The sequence below is a fragment of the Chlorocebus sabaeus genome, chromosome 6 (genome assembly GCF_047675955.1).
Source record: "Chlorocebus sabaeus isolate Y175 chromosome 6, mChlSab1.0.hap1, whole genome shotgun sequence".
NCBI lineage: Eukaryota > Metazoa > Chordata > Mammalia > Primates > Cercopithecidae > Chlorocebus > Chlorocebus sabaeus.
Window position 1 is genome coordinate 61,393,049 of NC_132909.1, and position 18,442 is coordinate 61,411,490.

Here is an 18,442-nt window from a genome sequence, read left to right on the forward strand (position 1 = left end):
TCAGCACCAGCTGCCGAGACATGGCTGCATTTATTGTTCCCAGCCCAGCGGGAAGGTGCTCCCAGAAAGGTCCCTTGGGTCACCTGCCCACCCAGCCTCGGTTCTGGGCTGCCATGCCCCCGCGGGGACAGGGGAGAGACACAAGTCACAGTCAGGCAAGGGGGCCTCAGAGTCCTGGGCAGCGGCTGTCGGGGCCCGTCCGGTCTTCACCTGGGACCCTCGGCCAGGCTGGGGCAGCATCCAGGAGGCGAGGCTGTGGGGTCCGGCGGTAGGTGCAGGTGGCAGTAGGCAGGCAGGCTGCACAGGTTCCAAAAAGAGCTCTCGGGCTGGCACTGGGTGAGGCCAGCCCCAGGGCCAGCAGGGGAATGAGCGGTGGAGTGGGGGATTGCTGGGCACTGGGGTGGGTCCCATCTCCTGTCCTTCCCTCATGGCCGCTGGAAAGGCCGCCTCCCTGGCTCAGCATCTGGAAGCAGGGGGTCAAGGGTGAGAGGTGAGGAGTGAAGGGCCCGCCCCGCCGGGCAGACGCTCACCCAGGTCAGGTAGGAGCAGGCAACCTGTCCAGGGCCCCTCAGTCCACCAGGGCCCACCCTTCCTCCCCTGGCCTCCTGGGCCCTGCTCAACTGCCCACCCTGGGGGAAGAGGCCCCCAGCCAGGAGGTAGGAAAAACCTGTGAGGGGTTCCCAGAATGGAGTAAGACCTTGAGGAGGGATCCCAACGCCACCCTCCCTGGGGGCTCGAAAAGTCAGCGCTGTCCCCAGAGGCCGCCCTGTCCCCTAGTCTCCCAGCCTCCAGGCCTGCCACCCCTCAACAGGCCAAGGTCCCCCCAGCAGCCACACTGCAGCACAACATAGCCACCAATCCCTGCCCAGAACCCCACTAACCCAACACCTGCCTGTACACCCAGGCCTACCCCAGCCCGCCGACATCTGCCCATCCTCTGCCTCTGTCCCTGCTGTTCCCTCGGCCTGAGATGCTCTTCCAGGAGCCAGCCCCATTACACACCAGGGAGAGGCCCTCCCTGACGCTGCCCGCTCAGAAGCATCCTATGGTCAATTCTGCACCTGACTTAGATCTCGACTCTCAGAGAGGGGCCCAGATTGAGCAGCCACTACCCTAAGCCCTGCAGCCGCTTTTCTGTCTTAAAGATGCAGGAAGGCTGAGCGCGCTGGCTCATGCCTGTCATCCCAGCACTCTGGGAGGCCGAAGCGGGAAGATCACCTGAAGTCAGGAGTTCGAGACCAGCTTGACCAACATGGAGAAACCGTGTCTCTACTAAAACTACAAAAACTAGCCCGGCATAGTGGTGGGCACCTGTAATCTGAGCTACTCAGAAGGCTGAGATGGGAGAATTGCTTGAACCTAGGAGGCGGAGACTGCAGTGAGCAGAGATCATGCCATTGTCCACCAGCCTGGGGAACAAGAACAAAACTCCGTCTCAAAACAAAACAAAAACTTAGGTCAGGTGCAGTGGCTCACGCCTGTAATCCCAGTTCTTTGGGAGGCCCGGGCAGGTGGATCACCTGAGGTATGGAGTTGGAGACCAGCCTGGCCAACATGGTGGAATCCACCTCTACTAAATACAAAAAGTTAGCCAGGTACAGCAGTGGTGGCGGCGCCTGCAATCCCAGCTACTTGGGAGGCTGTGGCAGGGGAACTGCCTGAACCCCGGAGGCAGAGGTTACAGTGAGCTGGGATCGTGCCACTCCACCTCAAAAATAAATACATAAAAAATTTAAGTTATTAAAAAAAAAAAAAAAAGTTGTAAATAGAGGCTGGGAGAAGGGATGAGCCCTGCCCAGGGAGTCCATGCCCTGACCACTGCTGTCAGCTGTGATTGCACGGACCACTCCATCGCTTGCCCAAGTCACTGGATCCTGCTGAGTCTCCAGCCCAGCCTGCCCACCGAGGCCCCAGAGCTGGGGAAGGGTGCACACCATCTCAGATTCCTCGACTCAAAGACCGTCTCCTCATCGCTGTCCAGCGAGGCCATCTCGGTGGGGTCCTCGGTGTTGGCCAGGAGTCCGTATCGCCTCCGCTGAGGCTTCTTCAACCTGGAAGTAGGTCCAGGCATTGTCAATGGTCCCCCCCTGCCAATCCTGCCTCCTCCTTCCCTCAGGACCCTCATTGCCATTCTCTACCGGATCCCCCAGCCCTGCTGCAGACCTCCCTGGTTTTGCTGTGCCTGTTTCTTTCACGTCCTAATCGCCAAGTGATTACCACTCTCTCCCAAGGCGGTGACAGTCAGAAAATACGTGCCCTAGCAGGCCCTCCCATCTCCCCTGTGCCAGGACCTCAGAAGAGGCACGCTGATGTCACTCCCGTTGCACTGATGAAAAGACTGAGGCTCACACAGGAGTGAGACTTCGCCAAAGACAACAGAATGGAAGGCTGTCTCAGGGCCAAGCCACTGGTGGCCCCAGCAGCCAGGGAGGCAGGGAGGGTGCAGGGCACAGGCAGGGGAGAGCGCCCAGCAGGTGCTTCCACAGAAGGCTCTGCACGGGGCCCCTAAAAAGCAGCATAGCCAAGCACAGTGGCTCACATCTATAACGCCAGCACTTCGGAAGGCCGAGAAAGGAGGATCACTTAAGCCCAGGAGTTTAGACCAGCACGGGCAACACGGCGAGACCCCATCGCTACAAAAAAACTTACAAGAAATGATAAGCGGCTTGACTTTGCCAGGATGGTGATGGGGAGGGATAAGGTCCTCGCTGTGACGCTCCCACCCGGAAGCAGCAGCCACACTGGGAAGTCAGAAGCCCAGAGGAAACTGGGCCCACAGGCCAGGGAAGCCGGGGTGGCCTGACCAGGCAGACGCCCCTCCTGTCCAGGGGCTGCCTACAGCTGGACCCCGCGAGCGTCTGGGGACGCAGCCGCACCCCCCGGGCTGTGGGAGCACCGAAGGCGGGCACGTGGCCGACGCTGGCGAAGGCCCAGCTTCAGCGGGTAGAGGCACAAAGGAAAAGAATCGGGACTCCACTGAAGGGTCGCGGCTGCAGGCGGGAAGATGAGAGCGAGGACCGGCATCTGGCGACAAGGAGCCAAGGAGGATCCCTCGCCCCGCCAGGGCCTGACCCCTGCCCGCCACGCTCCGGCTTCCGTGGCTCCATATGGGAAACGGGCAGCGTCACCCCCGAGTTAAGAAGCGGCGGCGCTGGGGACCCCGACGCCCGGGCGCAGGCCGGAGAGCGGGCGAGTCACGTGGCCCTGCCACGCCTACACCACGTGACGACCCCGCACAGCTCCGCCCACGCCCACTCCGACCGGGAGGGAGGGGGGAACCCCCGCGGCCCGGCACGTGACTCATGGGGCGCGCGCTAATTGGCCACGGCTGGGAGACGGCGCCCGTGTGCGCCTGACGCACCTGAACGCCCGGATGAGGAAGTAGAGCACGGCCAGGCCGCAAAAGCCCAGGATCACGTAGAAAGAGCGCTTCACCGCCGAGCCCGGCGACACCGGCGGACCCGCGTGCGTGCTGTTATGCGGAGCGCCCGGCTGGCTCCCGTTCGTCACGACTAGCGGCGGCGACAACGTGACCTGCGCGGGGCGCGGCGGCGAGGCCTCTTTGGCACCGCACGACAGCGCCGCCAGCAGCAGCGCCAGCGGGAGCAGCAGCAGCGGCGGCGGCGGCAGCAGCACGCGCGGCCCCATGGCCCGGCGGAAGCGGTGGCGGCGCCCCGCCCCTATGCACGGCTGTCAGTCAGACGCGTGGTGATGATGCCGGCCAATGGGGCGCGGGGGCGGAGCTTGACGCCCGGCCCCTCCTCCGCCTGGTGAGCCCCCGCGCTACCCACAGTGCCCCGCGCGCCCTCCGCCTAGCCTGTTTCGTCGTCCGGCTCCAGGAGCCAGTGCGGAGACGCGGAGCCCGCCCGTGGGAGCCCCGCCCGTGGGAGCCGTGGCAAGGCGCCGCAGGCAGAGTCCAGGATTACCAGCCCGGCGTGCGGGCGCATGGCTTCCGAGGAAATCGGGCTGGTAGCGGGGGAACGGGGCGGACGCCGACCTCAGGACGCTCATTCCCACGCGCCTCGGGGCGGCCCCCGCCGCTCCTGCCCCCGCCTCACGGACAGTGAGGACGCCTCGGCTGTGTCCGGGGCCCAGGAAGGAGGCGCCCCCGTCCCCAGCCTGCTGCAGGGAACCGGGGGCTCGGCCCAAGACGGGGTCTGGCAGCGTCTGCGCGGCCCCCGCGCCCCCGAAGCCGAGTGCGCCTCAGGTCCCGCGGGACCGACGTCTCCGCGCTGCGAACCCCCCCAGTGGCGAGCCCTGCGGTCACTGCGCGCCAGTGACCCTTGCGGTCTTCCCCGTCGGGTGCTGCCAGTGCGCTGAACCGAGGTCCGCAGGCTTTTCTCCCGGTGGCCCCGCTCTGCCGACAGCCCCCCCTAAAGCACAGACTCGGCTTTCTGGGTGCACACGTGGCCCTTTATTCGAATCCGACTTTCACAGGACTCCACATCGTTGTGGGCAAGGACTGGCCGCCCTGCAAGCCGCCAGCGCACCGCAGCCCGTCCTCCAGGAGAGACTTGAGGCCCTGAGCCCGCACCTCGCTCGCGAAGCGCCTCCTGGAAGGAAGGAGGGAGGGAGGGAGGCGCGGGCTCCAGGCGCGGACCCGGCGCTCCGGGAGGCGCTGCCCTGCACCCCACACACACTGAAAGGCGCCCGCCGCGGGGCCACAGGTGCGGGAAAGCAGGACTCACCGGAACGCCCAGGTTCCGCCCAGGACAGGACTCAGCGACACATGCCACTCTTCCCGAAAGCACTTACAGGGGACAAGCGGCTGCCTCCAGCTCTTGTTCCAGGTGAAGTCCCTCCTGGGACAGTGACCCCAGAGGTCATCGCTGCTCTCAGGCCACCCTTCCCCGAGTCCTGGCCGGGCGCCTTCAACCTGCCAAAGCAAAGCAGCGTTACTCCCAGTGTCCTCCACGGAGCTCACAGCTGCCCCTCCCGGCCTCCCCGGAAACAGCCACAGCCCCTAGGAAGGTCTCAGGCTAGTCACGGGGCTGTGACCTCAGGCTCCGTCACAGGCCAGCGTGCCCAGGGCGGGTCTGCGCCTTGAGGGCGCAGCCAGAGCCAGCTACCCGCATGGGAATGGAGCTACATGGGCCAATGTGGGCTCTAGAAAAAAACTAATGGCGGCAACATACATCAGAGAAAGCTAGTTAAGAGTGTGACTTAAGAGGTCTGGAAAAGACAGTCAATTGATGAGCAAAAAATCCAAAAGGCGGGGGCATTCACTGGTCTCCGATCCTGCTTAAGGGACCTCATCTAAGAGCCAAGCATGACTGGGCCCAGCCTGCACCTGGCTGCACGTGGGGAGCGTAATGGCCAGGCCTGACTTTAGTTCCAGCTTAATTGAAGAAGAAAAAAAAAGTTGAAAAAAAAGGAAAAACAAAAAACAGTCACAGGAACATTCCCCGGGCATATGACTTTCAATGAGCTCTCGACAAGAGGGATGTGGGCACGAGCGGAAGGAGTTACCTCGAATTACAGGGCTATTTCCACATATGAGCTAGCCAAGGGAGCAGCTTGCGTCTCAGAGGGTTCTGTTGGGCGCACAACACTTCTGTCCTCCGAGGGCTGCAGCTTCCATAGGCTAGCAGAGAACGCTCAGAACTCGTGAAGCAACAGCAGAACTAGCTAACCGGCTGGCCGTCTGAGGTCGCCCTGGGATGCCACGTGCCTCTGCTCTCTGGCCTGCTTCTAGACTGAGGCAGTCCAGGTCAGCGTCGGGTGCACGTCCACTGTCCCTGCTAAGCTGCCCGCACAGTCCAGCCCTCTGGCCACCACTGCCAGAAGCCTCCCGGGGCTGCCCTGAGGCCTGAGCTGCCCGCTCCCGTCCCCCGCCTGGCTCCCCTACCCTGACCAGCGCCAATCTGCTGGGCCTCCCTTTCTAGCTCTCTCTGCAGGCCCCAGGGAAGGCTTGCAGACCTGCTGCTTCTCCGCCTTCTCTCTGCTCAGGTCTGGCTGCAGGAGCCAGCAGCAGGGAGTGTGTGGTGCAATGCAAGGGAATTGTCAGAGCAAGGTTCATTTCACACGGTCTTTTAATCGGCTTCGTAAAGCCAAAGAAAACTGCATACAAGAATTCCTCAGCCACTGCAAATACAACATCGATGGAGTATGCGTACGTCTTCCAGTAAAAAAGGACAATATAAATAAACATCTTCAAGAACCTCTCAGGGACGTCTGCACGTCTACTGTGGGGCGCACAGCACAGATGGGCGCAGGGGCCAGGGCTCCAGGGCAGTTGCTGCCACACCCGCCGGGGTCCTACCACACTACACTCAGAAACGTTACATGGAGTTGGAAAAAGCCACAGCTTGCTCAGCTTCCGACAAAGAGCGGATTCACAGTCCGTTCGATCTCAGAGGAGTGAGTGGGGCACCCGCTTCATGGGGCCAACCCCACCAAAAGAAAAAAAGGCAACACAACCAAAAACTAAAACAAAAACCAAAAACCCACACAACCCCCGATTTTTTTGAAAACTCATGGCTCGTGGTCAAAAAAGTAAATCTGAAGTGCTTTTCAAAATGTTTTGAAAACCCTTAAAAACAGCACTTCCTTAAAAAGAAAAGTCTAGTAACGAGGCCATCCTGGCGTCAGAAGCGGTCAGGCTGGGTTTGACAAGATCAGAACCGAAATGACTACGAAAGTGGGAATACAAGGAGGTGCGTTTACTACACGTATTAACGTTCAGCGAAGCTCCCACAATCTTTAAACACACAGCCATTGGAAGGACGATCTTGAGCAGGAAGGGTTTTTACTCGTTGTGTGTAGCTGAGGACAAGAAGCAGGCACAGTGTAAAGGCACCGAAGCAACGAGAGGCAGCTTCACCCCAGAGGCCAGACCAGGGCACGGCCTGCGACCGGGGAGCAACCACCCCCCACAGCCGAGGGAGGCTGGCCTGCAGCCACACATGCACCTACGCTGACTGCCCAGCGGGCCCTCGCTCTCCCTTGCCTTTTTGGTCAGTCTCATTTGGCTTTTGTATCCTGTGATAGAAATGGCTCTGAGAGGACAGACGCGCCTCTTATAGGCAAGCGCAGTGACAAGATCTGAGTGTCCAGCCTAAAGTGCTTGGAGAAGGTGCCAAGGTGAACCGAGCTCCCACCGCAGGCCACAGCAGCGTGGCACCCTCGGAGCGTGACTTACCGTAACTGTCGTAACTGTCTCTATAGGACCCGCCCGAGCTCCGGTCACTGTAGCCACCACTCTGACTCCGGCTGCAGGATAGACAGATGTGAGTAACGGAGAATACCAGTCTACTTTTTGCTCTGCCACAGCAGGCTGAGCCGTCAGCTCCCATGCCAGCTGTCCCTTCTGGGGACGCAAGGACCCCAGCAAGGTAGAGTCTCAGAAATCGTCCAAAACCTGCACCAGCCATGGCCCCCTGGCCTTCCCGCTTCTGCCACTGTCTTCAGCAGTTTCCTCTCCTCTTGGCCTCGGCCCCCTCTCGCCTCTGCTCCTTGCCCAGCCAGCCTCATCTCAGCTCCCCCAGGGACCTGGGACTGAAGCTGGCCATCCCGCAGTCACCCTTGTGCCCGGGTTGGCCTTCACCCCTCACCTGCTATAGTAGTCTCTGGAGCCACCGTAGCCCCCACTCCTGGACTCGAACCGGTTGCCCCCATAGCCTCGGTCCCCTCCTCCTGCATACAGGAAGAAGTGAGTACCAGCTCCCACCAGCAGTGCCTCACAGCATCCCCAAAGGGCCCACTCACAGCACTCACCTCTAGAGAACCCACGGCCCCGTCCTCGGCCCCCACGGAAGAAGCCCCGGCCCCCGGCAGAGCCACCACGGTACCCACGGGATCGGTTGTCTGACGACTTGCCTGCCTGGTCTACTCGGATCTGTCGCCCATCTACAGACTGGAGACCAGCGGGTGGCACAGGTTAGTGGGTGGGAGCCCCATCCTCAGGACAGGGCTCCCGCTCAGCGCCCTGATCCTCACCTTCCCGTTCATGGCCATCATGGCATCCTTGGCGTCGTCAATGTTCTCAAAGGTGACAAACCCAAATCCCCGAGATCTCTGGGTCTCCCTGTCTTTCACAACCACCACTGTGCAGGGGGGAGAGGTCTGCAGTTAGCACCCAGCTATACCTACAGTCAGGAGGAGCACAAGCCAGCCCCACCAGGGCCGCCAGCCCAGCACCAGCCTCACCTTCAGAGATCTGTCCGTATTTTGAGAAAACCTGCTCCAGCGACTGCTCATTGGTGTCAAAACTCAGCCCTCCAACAAAAAGCTTGCCTTCGTCTGATGCCATGGCGGCCTGTGGCAGACACCAATGAAATCCTCAACAGGGGTCATCTCTCACCACCTCTCCCCACTTCCTATTTTGCGTAAATGACATGTGTTTTTTAGGGGAAATATTAGAAAATCTGGTTATTGTTTTTCATTGTGCGAAACTTGTACCTAGGACTTAAGCTGTCACCCAGGCTGGAATGCAGTCGTGCAATCATGGGTCACTGCAGCCTCCACCTCCTAGTCTAAGCAATTCTCCTACCTCAGTCTCCCAAGAAACTGGGACTATAGATGTGCACCACCACGCCTGGCTAATTTTTTCTTTTTAATTTTAGTAGAGATGGGGTCTCGCTCTGTTGCCCAGGCTGGTCTGAAAATCCTGGGCTCGGCTGGGTGCAGTGGCTCACACCTGTAATCCCAGCACTTTGGGAGGCCGAGACGGGCCGATCACCTGAGGTCAGGAGTTTGAGACCAGCCTGACCAACATGAAGAAACCCCATCTCCACTAAAAATACAAAGTAAGCCAGACATGGTGGTGCATGCCTGTAATCCCAGCTACTCGGGAGGCTGAGGCAGGAGAATCACTTGAATCCGGGAGGCGGAGGTTGCGGTGAGCCGGGATCACGCCATTGCACTCCAGCCTGAGCAACAAGACTGGATGGAACTCTGTCTCAAAAAAAAAAAAAGAAAGAAACTCCTGGGCTCAAGCAATCCTCCCACCTTGGCCACCCAAAGTTTTGGGATTACAGGTGTAACCCACCGCACTCAGCTACCTAAGACTTAATTCAAACTGATTTACCACACTGAACACAGTCCGCTTCTCAGCTCCATCCACCCCCCAGACTAAAGGCAGGCCACACCCATGTCCACGGCCCTCCCCATGGGACAGGGCATCCGGTGTCTCCCTCCCCCCACCCCCAAATCTTCCAGTAGTGCCGTGGGCAGGACTGCACCCTCAGCTTCTCCCCTTTACGAACTGGTGCCAACTCCAACCCTAACCAGCTGATTTCTACTTGTTGCTGGACCAGAACGTGCTTCTGTTTACTGTAAAATTCCCGGAGACTGGGGGGGCTGGCTGTCAGGGAGTCCGCCCCGTGCTGGGGAGCACCTCGGGGCAGGCACTAACTTTTAGACAGGACCTCTGCCGGGAATCGGGAAGGAATGGCCCCGGAAATGATGAAGCAGGATTTCCAGACAGGAGAACTGGCATTCAGGAGAACTGGCTATTTAAGGGGGGAGTCAGTGCTGACACAGACAAAACATTCATTGGCTGGGAATGGCCACCACCCAGTGGCGCTGATAACTAGACTTGGAAGTCTGGCACTGGGGGCTGTGCCAACTTGGACCAAAGTTTGGGCGCAAAGCACGACGTGGCAGACGAGGAATCACACTGGAACGGGCCATGCCTACCCAGGATTTGCGAGGCCGTCCTTTCCCTCATGCAATCACAATGGGAAAAGGAGAAAAATGAGGCTCAGAAAACAAAAGCGTTGGTTTATGGATACCTCCAGACCCACGGCAGGGAAACGGGCCCTGGAGACCGGGCGCGCCACGTGGCCCCGCCCCCGCCGCGTGCGCATGCGCCCCGTGCGCGCCCTGCGCCACTTCATCCGGGCACTCGGTGCTCCCGCCATTTCGCTGGGCACAGCCTCGAGCTGGCGGCCGCCATTTTGCGGCGGCAAGCCGGTCGCTGGCGGCCCGGGCCGGCGGGGAGAGGCCCTCTGGCCGCTACTCGGCCCAATCTCCCGCTGCCCCTCGCCGCCGGCGGGGCGGACTCCACCCCGGGCCCGCCCCGGCACCGCCCCCTCCCAGGGGCGTGCCGCTGCGGCCCCGCCTCGCCTGGCCGCCGCAGGCCGCCCGCCGCCCCGAGTTCCTCGGAGCCGGTGCCGCCAGGGCCCTCACCACTGAGTCGGGCAGGTCCCTGACGCAAGCGGGAAGACGGCACAGCACAACGACCCGAGCCTCCTAACGCGCGAGTGAGGGGGGGCGCTCCGGCGCCCGGCATTATATACACCGCCGCCGGGCCCCGCCCCCTGCACCTCCCGGGCCAATCAGAGGCCGCTCCTGCGTCTCATATTCATGAGCTGGGGGCCGGGTCTATCTCGGCTCCGCCTCCTCCCGCGCGCTGGTGTCGGGCTCGACGATTGGCCGGGACGTTTCCAGTCCGCAGTCCCCCGCCCGCGCTCGGGGAGGCGTGGCCAGCGCGCGGCGGGGCGGGGCTGACCCAGTTCCGCGTGCCCTCTCCCTGGCCCGCGGCGGGGAACAAATGGGCCTCTGGCCCCGGTTCCGAGGCCTCCGGCCTCATGGGGACCTCTGGGTGTCACTAGGACCCCGACTTTGCCTGTGCTCCAGCAGTCCCGACATAACCTAGCCCAGATCCCCTACCCAACCAAGCCCCGGCTGTCAGACATCCCAACTTCATCTGAACCCCGATACCTGTCGTGATATTCTTGCCACTACAACCGACGTCCCAGTTTTCCCAGCACCCCAGCACTCCATTCCTGCCAGCAACCCCATGCCCACCCAAACCCCAACAAAGACAACCCCATTCATGCGAACCCCAACATTCGCAATCCCAGTTCTTCCTACTTCGCCACACTTTGGTGCACCCCAACTTTACGCAACCCAGTTTGCCTACAAACTCCAACCCGCACCTAAGCCTAATTCCCACTGGAACCGCGACTTCACGGCTGGGTGCATCGCCCACACCCCCACACTCGCCTGGCCAGATAGTGTTGTGCGTCCCTGCTGTCGGGTGCAGGCGGACACCCCGAGTCCCCACTGCACCCCAGCACTCAGCCCGGCCCTCGGCCTCCCCTCCCACCGTGCTGCACACCCAATGCGCACTCGCTCCCCACGCCGGGCCGGGCCCACTCTGCTCCTCCACCCAGGCCTTTTGTCTCCTTCCACAGACCTCCCCTACTGAGCCTGGCTGACAGAGGGGAGTCTCAAAGCCTCCGCCATCTGGAGAACCAGCTATGCAAGGACCCTCACTCCCTACTCTTCGGTGGCCCCAAAGCCTCTGGGGAGCCCTCTATGGCCACCACTTGCTCCTCACCCAGGCCTCATCTCATGCTGCCCCCTCCCCCGGCTCTGGTGGAAGAAACCAGCGTGGACCCCTGCCTCTCTGCCCCAGAAAGTCTCAGGAGGGCTGACCCTCTGCTCACAAGTTGGGGGGAGTTGGAGTACAGAGACCCCCGTTTTGCGGCTCACCTCAGGGAAATCCCGGTCCCACTCCTGGCCTCAGACTCACTCCCACCCTCAAGTGGATCGAAGTAGGGGTAGCCAAGGGCGCTGTCTCCAGTGACAAGGTCTCTGGGACCCCTCATGGGCTCAAGACCCCTCCCCCAGACAGCAGCTGTGTGACTCATCACCACCCCCTTTGCACTTCGGCCCCCCCCACTACAGCCGCCCCGCTCCCCGTCAGCAGCAGCCGGCTGCTGCGTCAGCCACTCACGCAGGGTGGTTATTAAAGGAGCGGGGAGAGACATCAGCACCGAGCTCCCCTACGCCTGCCGTCCGTGCGGGAGGGGCCACCCACCCACTGGAGCCCCAGACGCGGGCCCGGCATGCCCAGCCCGGGAGCAATTCAGGCCCATTCTTTCTGATCTGCCCCCCACCCCCAGCCCCAGCAGTCAGGGCGGGGACGTTCCCTGCCCCTAGAGCAGCCCTTGTAGGGGGGGCGTTGGAGGGGGTCCTCAGTAGCCACAGCGGCCCCTTCATAATTGCATAATTCTTGCCGCCCCCCCGCAACCCATCGTTCCCTGGTTCTGTGAGCCTCTGCCTTTTCCTGGTTTTGTAAAGCGCCGTGTTCATTCATTCATTCATTCATTCTGCCAGCGCCTAGTTATTAAGCGCTTACTACGAGCCGGTTCCTGGGTGCGGGCTCCGTGAGTGCCCGCAGCCGTCCTGGGTTCCCAGGGTGGCGTCGACGCGCACCTGCGCACACCTTCCGCTTTACATCTGCGCCGAGCACTGTGCACCGGCTTCCAGGTGTGGGACCGGTGTCCGTACCTGTGCCTCTGGGGTCACCTGCGTCTGCGAGCACCTGTGACTCCCAGGTTTCTCACCGCCACCCTGTGTCCCCATCGAGGGTCTCAGGAGGCTGGGACCCCGTCATCCACCCCTGCTGGCAGCTCAGCACGCGAGACCCGACCGGGGCGCGCTGCCCGTTGCGGACACGAGGGGGCGCTGCGGCCTCGCTCCGTCCGCGGCGTTTGGGTCGAGCGCCCTGGCTCCTGGTGACCCTCCTCGCAGACGCCTCGCGTGGGAGAGGGAGCCCCGCCGCCCAGCCCTGCGCGGCCACAGTGCACAGTCCTCGAGAGGCCCAATCTCGCGGGGCGAGGACGCAGCCTGCGTGTCGACCCCGAGCCGCCCGCCACCCCCGCGCCGGCCCCAGCGGAGGGGCCCAAAATAGCTGCGCCGGGAGGGGGCGAGGCTGCTATTCCGGTCCCGACGCGCGGGGCTCGTCCCTGCCCGGCGAGGCGCGGGGATCAGCCAGAGTACCCGAACCTGCTCCCCGCGTGTCTGTCTTGGGCCCCGTGGGCCCATTCACAAATGCGCCCACTTTCCAGCCTGCCGTCTCGGAGGGGGCGCGCGCCTCCTGCACCCCGATACTCCTCCCGGGCCCCGGCATGGCGTCGCCATGGAGACGGGGGCGGGGCCCCTCGCTCCCGCACCGCCCACTCCTCCCTCCCCGCGGGGCCCCGCCCGCCGGACGCCGGGTCCTCCCCCGACCCCGACTAATGACCGGTAGAAAGCGTCTAGGCCTGGGACGGGCGTGGCCGGGGATGAAAGGCGCGTGGGGGGTACCCCGGGGCCGCATAATTACCGCCCCCTCCTAGGCAGGCGGGGGCCAGGACCGTGCACCTGGCGGCTGCCCCGCGGGGGCGCGGAAATAGGACCGTCCTGGCAGAGGATGCAGCCGGCCCAGCTGGCCCCAGTACGCGGGGCCCAGAGCCAGGGTGGGGGATGCAGAGACCGGGCGTGCGGGTTGCCAGGTGTGGCGCACATGTGTGCCCGTGGGCAGAGTACAGAGACACAAGCTTGTGTAGACACGAATGTGTAGCTGTGTGCGAGTGCATACGGCGTGGGGTGTGCAGGGACCCCAGGCCGGCCTGTGACGGTGCCCAGGGCATACAGGGGCGTGCACACAGTCTTGGAGGTGCGTGCACAGAGACCCCAGCACCTGCATGTGTGCAAGTACGCAGGAACCCGTCTGTGTGGCGTTGTGTGTGCAACACAAAGAGGTGGGCGCTTATCCGGATATGGATGTGGGGGCAGCCAGGGACAGGGCTGCGTGTGCGTGACTCGGGTGTGCCGGGACCCACAGAGCATATGTGTCCATGCCTGGTGCTGTGACTCATGTCCCTGGGGTAGGCACGCGTGCTGTGTGTCAGCGGGAGCGGCGCCTCCCAGGGCGGCCCAGAGTTCAGAAGCCCAGAGGAGGAAGGGTTAAACCTGCCCCTCCCCTCAGCCCCTACCTGAGTCTGGGGGTGGGATCCCAGGTCCCCTGGGAGGCCCCGGCCCCCCACACCCACCCCACCCCCACCCCGGGCCTGAGATTTAGGGGCTGCTACACAAGAAAGCCTGTCTGAGCTGCTCTGCAGCCTCAGTTTCCCTCCTGTTCCTCGGATGCAGTCGCAGGGTGGGTCGGCTTCCCTTCCCTGTGACTCACCCCTCCCCACAGGCCTAAGTCACAGCTCAGGAATGTGGAGGCTGGGAGGCCCTGTCCACTTCTGCCCCAGCCAGGCCATCCCAGCAGCCCAAAGGCCAGGCCTGGGCCACAGATGGACATCCCTGGCACACACACCCCGTCACAGGCCACACACAGGTGCACACCCACACCCCTGCTTCACACCCACTGGACACAAAGTGATACGCCATGCACTGGGCATCCGGAGACCCTGCCAGCCACAGGCACCCTAAAGCTGACCGAGGTCTAGGCTCACCTGCGTGGAGGCTGGGGATGCAGCTGCCTGCTTACTGAAACTGGGAAAAGGTCCGGGGACTCCGGAGCCCCCACTGCCATGCAGCCTCAGATGTTGCTTAGCAACAGATGCTGCACCCTGGGGTAGGAGGAGGGATCCCCACCTGGGCCCAGCTCCCTTTCATGGGACTACAGGTCCGGTGCTTAACAGAGGCCAAAGAGTCGGGATTTCCTGCAAAGACAACCAGGCTCAGAGAGGCCCTGCCTGGGGCGGGCAACAGTGGAGTGGGAGGAGTGGAGAGTGTCCCCCTACTCGCCCAGGCAGTTGCAGGGGCTCAGGACCTATGGAGTGAGGGTGAAGACACCTATGTTCCATCTTGCTGGAGAGGCATCTGGCACCTGCCCGCCCTAGCGTGCCTGGAAGGTTCCCACATCCAGGCGGAGAGATGGGCGGGGGGACACCTGTCCAGGCACCCATGGTTGCTCAGGGAGACCCTGGAGGGTCAGGGGCCCAGCTGTGAGGCAGGCAGTGGCCAGGACACTCTCCATACCTCACTGCTTCATCTGAGAGGTGGGCATGCCGGCAGCACCTCCTGGGGTCAGAGGCGCATGGGGAAGACCTGGTAGGAAGTCAGTCGAGGGCAGTTAGCAGCAAAAGACAGCTCCACGCAGCGCCCGGCTCTCCTTGTTGTTCGCCTCCTTGATGTGGCAGTCCACACGGAATCATCCCGTACGCAGGCCGGGAGTGATGGCTCATGCCTGTAATCCCAGAACTTTCGTTTGAGTCTAGGAGTTTGATACCAGCCGGGACAACATAGCTAGACCCCGTCTCTACAGAAAAATAAGCAAAATTAGCTGGGCATGGTGGAGCTCACCTGTAGTACCAGCTACTCAGGAGGCTGAGGCAGGAGGATCACTTGAGCCCAGGAGTTCCAGCAAGGCTACAGTGAGCTGTGATGGAGCCACTGCGCTCCAGCCTGGACAGTGAGACCCTGTCTCGAAAATACTAATAATTGTGCCCAGGCATGGTGGCTCACACCTGTAATCTCAGCGATTTGGGAGGCCAATGCAGGTGGATCACTTGAGGGCAGGAGTTTGAGACTAGCCTGACCAACATGGTAAAATCCATTCTCTACTAAAAATACATAAAATTGGGCTGGGTGCAGTCGCTTACACCTGTAATCCCAGCACTTTGGGAGGCCGAGACAGGCAGATCACTTGAGATCAGGAGTTAGAGATCAGCCTGGCTAACATGGGGAAACCCCCTCTCTACTAAAAAAAAATTAGCTGGGTGTGGTAATCGTAGCTACTCTGGAGGCTGAGGCAGGAGAATCACTTGAACCTGGGAGGTGGAGGTTGCAGAGAGCTGAGATCGCACCACTGCACTCCAGCCTGGGCAACAGAGTGAGACTCTGTCGCAAAACAAAAACAAACCAACAAAAATAATAATCGTCCCTTATGCTAACTCTCCTGTTTCATTTGTATTTCCAACATGAACAGAAAGGCTTTTGGAAGGCGTAGGTTGGGGCTCACCTGGGAACCCCTCTCCATCCCCCACACAGACCAGCAGCCTGGAGTCGAGCTTGGCTGGGCAGCAGGGATCACTGGTGCACTGAGGGGTGAGTGGGTGGGTGTCTGTGGCTGGAGGCTCTGGGGGTGTTCCTGCCCCCACCCAGGCGTGTGTTGGTTGGGGGGGAAGGCTGCTGCCCTCTCTGGATCTGGTCAGGGCCCTCTTTGTATCTGGTGACAGCTGTGGGGTGTGGTGTGACTCTGCAGGCTGGGGTTTTGTTCCTGGAGGCCTTGGCCCAGGCTGAGCAAGGAGGTGCTGTTTGTTTTAGGGTCACGCAGTGGATTGAGGTTGGGGGCAGGTTTATGGGGTGTGTCTGGTGGGGAGTTTTGTGTATCTGGGAGCCTGGCACACCAGCCGCACCATACATGCATGGCCTGTGGAGGGCTGTCCCAGGCGTGCTGGTCTGGGTGTGGGATGGCTGTGCAGGCCCCGCGTGGGACGGCACCCGTTGGTTTTGCTTGCTCTCCCGCAGGGCTGAGTGTGGGCAGCGTCCTCAGTATGGGGCGTGTGCCCTCTGTGGCAGCCAGCTGTCTCCCTCACCCCGCTCCGCCCACATTCCAGAGGTGTTGGGGGCGCCCTCCCAGGCTCCCACCCACTCCCGACCTCCAACCTCGGCCCAAGCCCACTCCCTCTGCTCTGGCACCCAAGGAGGCAGCTGGCTCCAGGGAGGGGCTGCAAGGCGGGGGAGGAGGCTGGAATGTGCCCCAGGGTGAGGGGGGCCCCCAGTGAGGGGGCGGAAGCAGGGAAGGGACAGAGGGGTGGAGATGGTGGTACTGGGTTGGGGAGACCACGGGAGATCGGAACAAATAGAGAAAGGCAAAAGAAAGAGAAACGGAGGGAGTGAGAACCAGACAGAGGGTGGAGGCAAGGCCAAGAGGGCCCCCGCAGAGGCAGGGCCCAGGTGACAGCCTCCCCTCCCCCACCCGCCGGGCTGGGCTGCTCACCTGTCCCAAGTGACCCCAGAGGCAGCCAGTTCTCTGCCCTCCCAGGGCTGGGTGGCCCGTGGGTGGGGCTGCATCAGCCTCCTGGGTTGGGCCCCAACGCCCTTGGCCACAGGGTGGTGGCGTCCCCAGCCTCCAGCCCGGTAACTCCCATTCCCATGGTGCTGGGAGAGGAGGGTGGGTGGGGCCAGGCCCTGTGGGGGCGGCTGTGCCTGGGCACCGGCTCAGTCCCTCCAACCCAGTGGCTCCAAGCCAGGGGCCTGGCTGCCTGGCTTCTATTGCTGTCCACCTTAGCCACCTCCCAAACCAGCTCCAAGGGCCCATTCGGCCACCCCCAGAGGACTCCGGCCTCAAACTGAAAGCCATGACCTCCACTGACCTTCTCCTGCCCGCCCACAGCTGCCGCGTCTCCCCGAGCACTGCCCACCTGTGAGCTCACCGCCTGGCAGGGACGCCAGCACGGGCTCCCAGCCACAGGGCAGCTCCCACCCCGCAGCTCCAGCGCTCTTCCCAGGCCACTCCAGAGGCCAGGCTGCACCGAAGACCTTGGCCACAGTCTCCCCACCTGGCACAGGCACTGTTCACTTCAACCACTGCCTTCTCTGAGCACACACCAAGTTGGAGCCCACAGCCAAGCAGCGGGCGGCACGGGGGATTCCTGCCTCCTGAGTGCTCACCTCTCTTGGCCCAGAGCTCACACCAGCATTTCAGATTTCCTCCTCCATCCCCGTTACCCCGGCCTTGCCAACCACCTCCCTGTGGACCTAAAGCCGCCACCTTCCGGGCACACCGTGGTTCCGTCTCTACCTCCCCCAGGGTGAGGCCGCCAGGGTCCCCATCGATCATCGATCCAACTCGACCGCCCCCCAAAGTCCAGGCCACGGGTCCAGCCACCTCCCAGATGTCCTGGCCGCCGCTCCCCCTCACCTTCTCCTTCTCCCTGGTCCCTCAAGTCATCCCTCCAGTGGCCGACTTGGGGAATCACCGTTTAGGGTCCTTGCCAGCCTTGCCTTTCCGCCCATCTTTGATTTTTCTCCACTAACTGACTTCCAGGTTGCTCCCCAAATGCACTTGGTTTCACGTTTCCGGGCCTCGGTACATGCCGTGCCCCCTACCTGGAGCACCCTTCCCGCTTCCTACAACACTTGGCAAACTCCTGCTCCTTTGGCAAAGCCTCAGCCTCAGAGCCCCCCTCCTTCTGGCCTCCTGTCTGAGCAACCCCAGCCTAGGGACCGCGGGGAGGCTGGGCCGGGGTCTGGGACGTACAGTGGTGCAGGGGTGGGGGCAGCAGGAAACGCGTTGGCGTGAAAGGACGAGTGCACGTGAGCGTGCCCGTGCCGGGGGTCCACGTGCGGCGCCCCGGGGCTCGCCCCCTCTTCCGTCCAGGCCCCGCCGCAGCCGTCAGACCCTCGGCTGCGCCTCCCGCCCCCAAGTTTGCAGACGCGCGGGGAGAGAGGTGGGGCCGCAGCGCCTCCGCTCTTGCGTCTGCGCACTCGGCCCTACCGTGCTGAAGTCCCGCCTTCTGGAGGCTGCCTCGCGCTGCTACTGGGGCACGCAGATGACCGAGCGGTGCGATCACCAGTGAGGCTTCCCCGCTGGTGGGCGGGGCCTGGGCCGCCCAACGCGCGGACGGGGGCGGGCGGGGCGCCCTACCCGGGGTGACGTCAGGCTCCTTTCGCGGCGCGTTGCCCTGGAAACCGCGTTTCCATCCCGGCGGGTTTCCGGGGGCCGCCCCCTCCCATTCAGCTTTTTCCTCAATGGTAGGGGGAAGGG

The 18,442-nt window shown here is 62.5% G+C and overlaps 2 protein-coding genes across 5 annotated transcripts; both read right to left on the bottom strand.

Annotated features, from left to right (window-relative positions):
• On the bottom strand, positions 1 to 3,687 carry FAM174C (family with sequence similarity 174 member C). Its single transcript, XM_007994590.3, has 3 exons — positions 3,362 to 3,687; positions 1,935 to 2,051; positions 1 to 463 (listed from the first exon to the last, which is right to left on the bottom strand). Coding segments are annotated over exons 1-3 (405 nt in total). The 5' UTR covers positions 3,649 to 3,687; the 3' UTR covers positions 1 to 462.
• Positions 3,688 to 4,391: 704 nt separating this feature from the next.
• On the bottom strand, positions 4,392 to 18,069 carry CIRBP (cold inducible RNA binding protein). Of its 4 annotated transcripts, none has more exons than XM_073017182.1 (8): positions 10,132 to 10,255; positions 8,149 to 8,257; positions 7,939 to 8,045; positions 7,717 to 7,855; positions 7,554 to 7,635; positions 7,142 to 7,212; positions 4,756 to 4,876; positions 4,392 to 4,553 (listed from the first exon to the last, which is right to left on the bottom strand). In XM_073017182.1, exons 2-7 carry the CDS (start codon positions 8,249 to 8,251, stop codon positions 4,872 to 4,874), a joined length of 507 nt encoding a protein of 168 aa, XP_072873283.1. In that variant the 5' UTR covers positions 8,252 to 8,257; positions 10,132 to 10,255; the 3' UTR covers positions 4,392 to 4,553; positions 4,756 to 4,871. The 4 variants fall into 4 exon arrangements, with proteins under 4 accessions (XP_072873283.1, XP_072873282.1, XP_072873281.1 ...); XM_073017181.1 differs by lacking the exons at positions 4,392 to 4,553; positions 4,756 to 4,876; positions 10,132 to 10,255 and adding exons at positions 6,015 to 6,765; positions 14,710 to 14,917; positions 17,936 to 18,069; XM_073017180.1 differs by lacking the exons at positions 4,392 to 4,553; positions 4,756 to 4,876 and adding an exon at positions 6,015 to 6,765.
• Between the last annotated feature and the right edge of the window lie 373 nt (positions 18,070 to 18,442).

Bases quoted from the DNA above. Each gene is read 5' to 3' on its own strand.
- CIRBP (XM_073017179.1), bottom strand. From the start codon at position 8,251: ATGGCATCAGACGAAGGCAAGCTTTTTGTTGGAGGGCTGAGTTTTGAC. The intron at 7,856-7,938 runs GTGAGGATCAGG...GCTGGTCTCCAG, and splicing joins TGATGGCCATGAACGGGAAG to TCTGTAGATGGGCGACAGAT. The intron at 7,213-7,553 runs GTGAGGGGTGAA...TCTATCCTGCAG, and splicing joins TCCAGAGACTACTATAGCAG to CCGGAGTCAGAGTGGTGGCT.
- FAM174C (XM_007994590.3), bottom strand. From the start codon at position 3,648: ATGGGGCCGCGCGTGCTGCTGCCGCCGCCGCCGCTGCTGCTGCTCCCG. The intron at 2,052-3,361 runs GTGCGTCAGGCG...ACCTACTTCCAG, and splicing joins TTCCTCATCCGGGCGTTCAG to GTTGAAGAAGCCTCAGCGGA.